The sequence below is a fragment of the Pteropus alecto genome, unplaced genomic scaffold (assembly GCF_000325575.1).
Source record: "Pteropus alecto unplaced genomic scaffold, ASM32557v1 scaffold76, whole genome shotgun sequence".
Classification (NCBI taxonomy): Eukaryota; Metazoa; Chordata; class Mammalia; order Chiroptera; family Pteropodidae; genus Pteropus; species Pteropus alecto.
Window position 1 is genome coordinate 6,156,538 of NW_006443138.1, and position 2,523 is coordinate 6,159,060.

Genomic DNA, 2,523 nt, shown 5'->3' on the forward strand with positions numbered 1-2,523 from the left:
GTGTTTGTAAGGCTAGTTAAAAAAAAAATCAGATCCCACTATAAAATACTGCCCTCCTATGGTATAGATCTTTATAACATCTACCTGTGTCCTATGTGTTGTTATACCAGCTTTAAAAGGTAGTTCCAGATGTGTGTTTGTGAAAGATTTGACTTGATGTTGTGTGAATAAAATAGCTTGTGAAAGTTTAAACATAAGTATAAGAGCTATAATTATAATACTAAATTTTGAATAAATAATAAAATGTTTTAAATGCAAAAATTAGTTTAATTAACCATAAATAAAAATTTTAAAGCAACTCATATAATAAAACAAAAAATATTTTAAAATTCAAGCTAGGTTATAACTCCTACAGAATCTCAGCAGGTGACTGAGTTTAATGGTAATTCATAAATGACATAGATGGGGTAGTAGAATTTTAAAAGCACTTTTTGGAGAAAAACATCTCCAAATTTTTTAAAGCCAAAGCTTTAACTGATTCTTTAATTGATTAATTATTTCAGATTGTCATTTTTAATAATAACCTTAATCCTTTACTCTCACCATCATGGTCATCTAAGAAATTGGAAACTAATAGCCAGTCACTTTTTTCTGTACAACTTGCCATGACAATTGAACAGATTCGCACCACAAAACTATCAAATCATTCTGCTTTCTCCCCGTATTATGCCCACCTTTTGAGAAATTTATGAATGCCCCTTTAGTCTCTACAGAAAATTGAGTAGAGAGTTAAAGCAAAATCTAGATAATTTAGTCAAAAACTCATCTAGTCAGCAGTCAAAATAACATCAAGTCTTCTCAAGATGACTGTGGACTAGAGATGACAGCCTATCATAGATACAACTCCAAGTCAACGTTCAGTCATTTCAACCACAAACAAGCATTATTAAAAGATCATACTTACAAAATATTCCTTTAGGTTTTCTATTTCTTTTAAAAATGTAGCCTGGCAGTAGCAGCTAGAAGAACCCAAAATCACGCAAAGCTGAAAAGCTAAGATATAACTTGTATAATTCATCATTTTGGAGAGAGAGAAGCCAAAGTCGCTGAAATCAGTAGCTCCTGTATTGTTGATCAGGTCCAAAGGACTTGGCTGATCTTTCTCTTCGAATAGCTGATCTTCAGATGATCAGAAAAATGTACTGCATCTCCTTTTGCTGCTGGTATTTATACCTAATTGGAGTCTCAACGGGATTACGTATTTTCACAAGTTTTTTAAGATGAGATGGTGACAGATAGACAGAGATGCTAGTTAGTTTGTATTAACAACTATGGTTTTGTGGCATTTTGGTGTTGTAGTTAGAGTTTCCTTTCAACTCCTTGGGTCTTTCGACAATGAGACAGACCCGTCATGTCCACCATGCCATACTTGTGGGATCCTCTGAAAGCACTTTTACTTCACACTATTCAGGATTGGAAATTTTTTGGTACCTCCTACCTTTGCCCTTGAAAAATGTTGCTCCAGTGTGTTGACAAAGCACATTGATCATTTGTTTGTGGTTGGGAGCAAATGAAAAGGAAATTCTAGGGTCTCTGAAATGTTTACTAAGGGGGTGCCTTTTAAAATTTTTCTTGCAAATGGACAGAAAGCAAGGAAAAAATTGTGGTTAAAACCCCAATGTGGTGAGGAAGTCCTTCATCAGAGTTAGTAAAATATCTACCACAACTTTAAATTGCTCTGGACCAACAACACCCAATAAAAATAAAATGCAAGGCAAATAGCTAATTTTAAATTTTCTAGTATCAATACACAACATTATTAAGATATTTTACAGTCTGCTTGTCATTAAATCCTTGAAATCCAGTATGTATTTTATACCTGTAGCACATCTCACTTTAGACTAGACATATTCCAAACATTCAATAGCCACATGTGGTTAGAGGCTACTGAGTTGAAGAATACAGCTCTAGATGACCAATTGTTCCAAATAATTATTAATAATGGAGATTTTTTTTTTACTTTTTGTTTCTTTTCCTTGCAAATACAAAAAAAAAATAGGATTCTTCTTCTTCTCTTAGTAATTTGTTTATGAAGTAAAACATTTGGGGATGGTACAGAAGGCCGGCCATACTTTAGTTCCAGCCCACCTTGCATTTCAGCCTGCACTGTATACACTAGAGTATTGTGTTTATAGATGCAGACTTGAAGCCTGGCTCCACTACTATCCAGCTATGTGATTTTGAACAAGTTTCTTAACTCTTCTATGAGGCAGAAATGGGCTTAATACTAGTATCTCCTTCCAAGCTTCAGCTGAAAATTAAATCACAGAATACATATAAAGTGCTAAGAATTTTGCCAGACATATAGTAAGTAAGATAAAAGTTATCTCTTGCTATCTAGGCTTGTTGGATGGCTAGCCATTCCTATAAAAACACCCCCCTGAACCTTTGCTTATGCAATTCCTTTGGCTTTGAGTTCTCCTTCCCCTCATCTGTGCCCCTGAGGGTGGTGTCCATCTATCCAAACCCAGCCTAAAAACCATTATCTCCATGAGTTCTCCCAAAATTATCCTTAAAATTAAT

At 34.4% G+C, this 2,523-nt stretch overlaps 1 protein-coding gene across 1 annotated transcript in view; it reads right to left on the bottom strand.

The window, feature by feature from the left end:
• Window positions 1-1,115, bottom strand: part of IFNG (interferon gamma) — a 4,743-nt gene extending 3,628 nt beyond the window's left edge. Inside the window, 1 exon segment of the mRNA NM_001290166.1 lies at window positions 905-1,115. Within this exon segment, the coding sequence (NP_001277095.1) occupies window positions 905-1,021 (117 nt within the window). The 5' untranslated portion in view covers window positions 1,022-1,115.
• Between the last annotated feature and the right edge of the window lie 1,408 nt (window positions 1,116-2,523).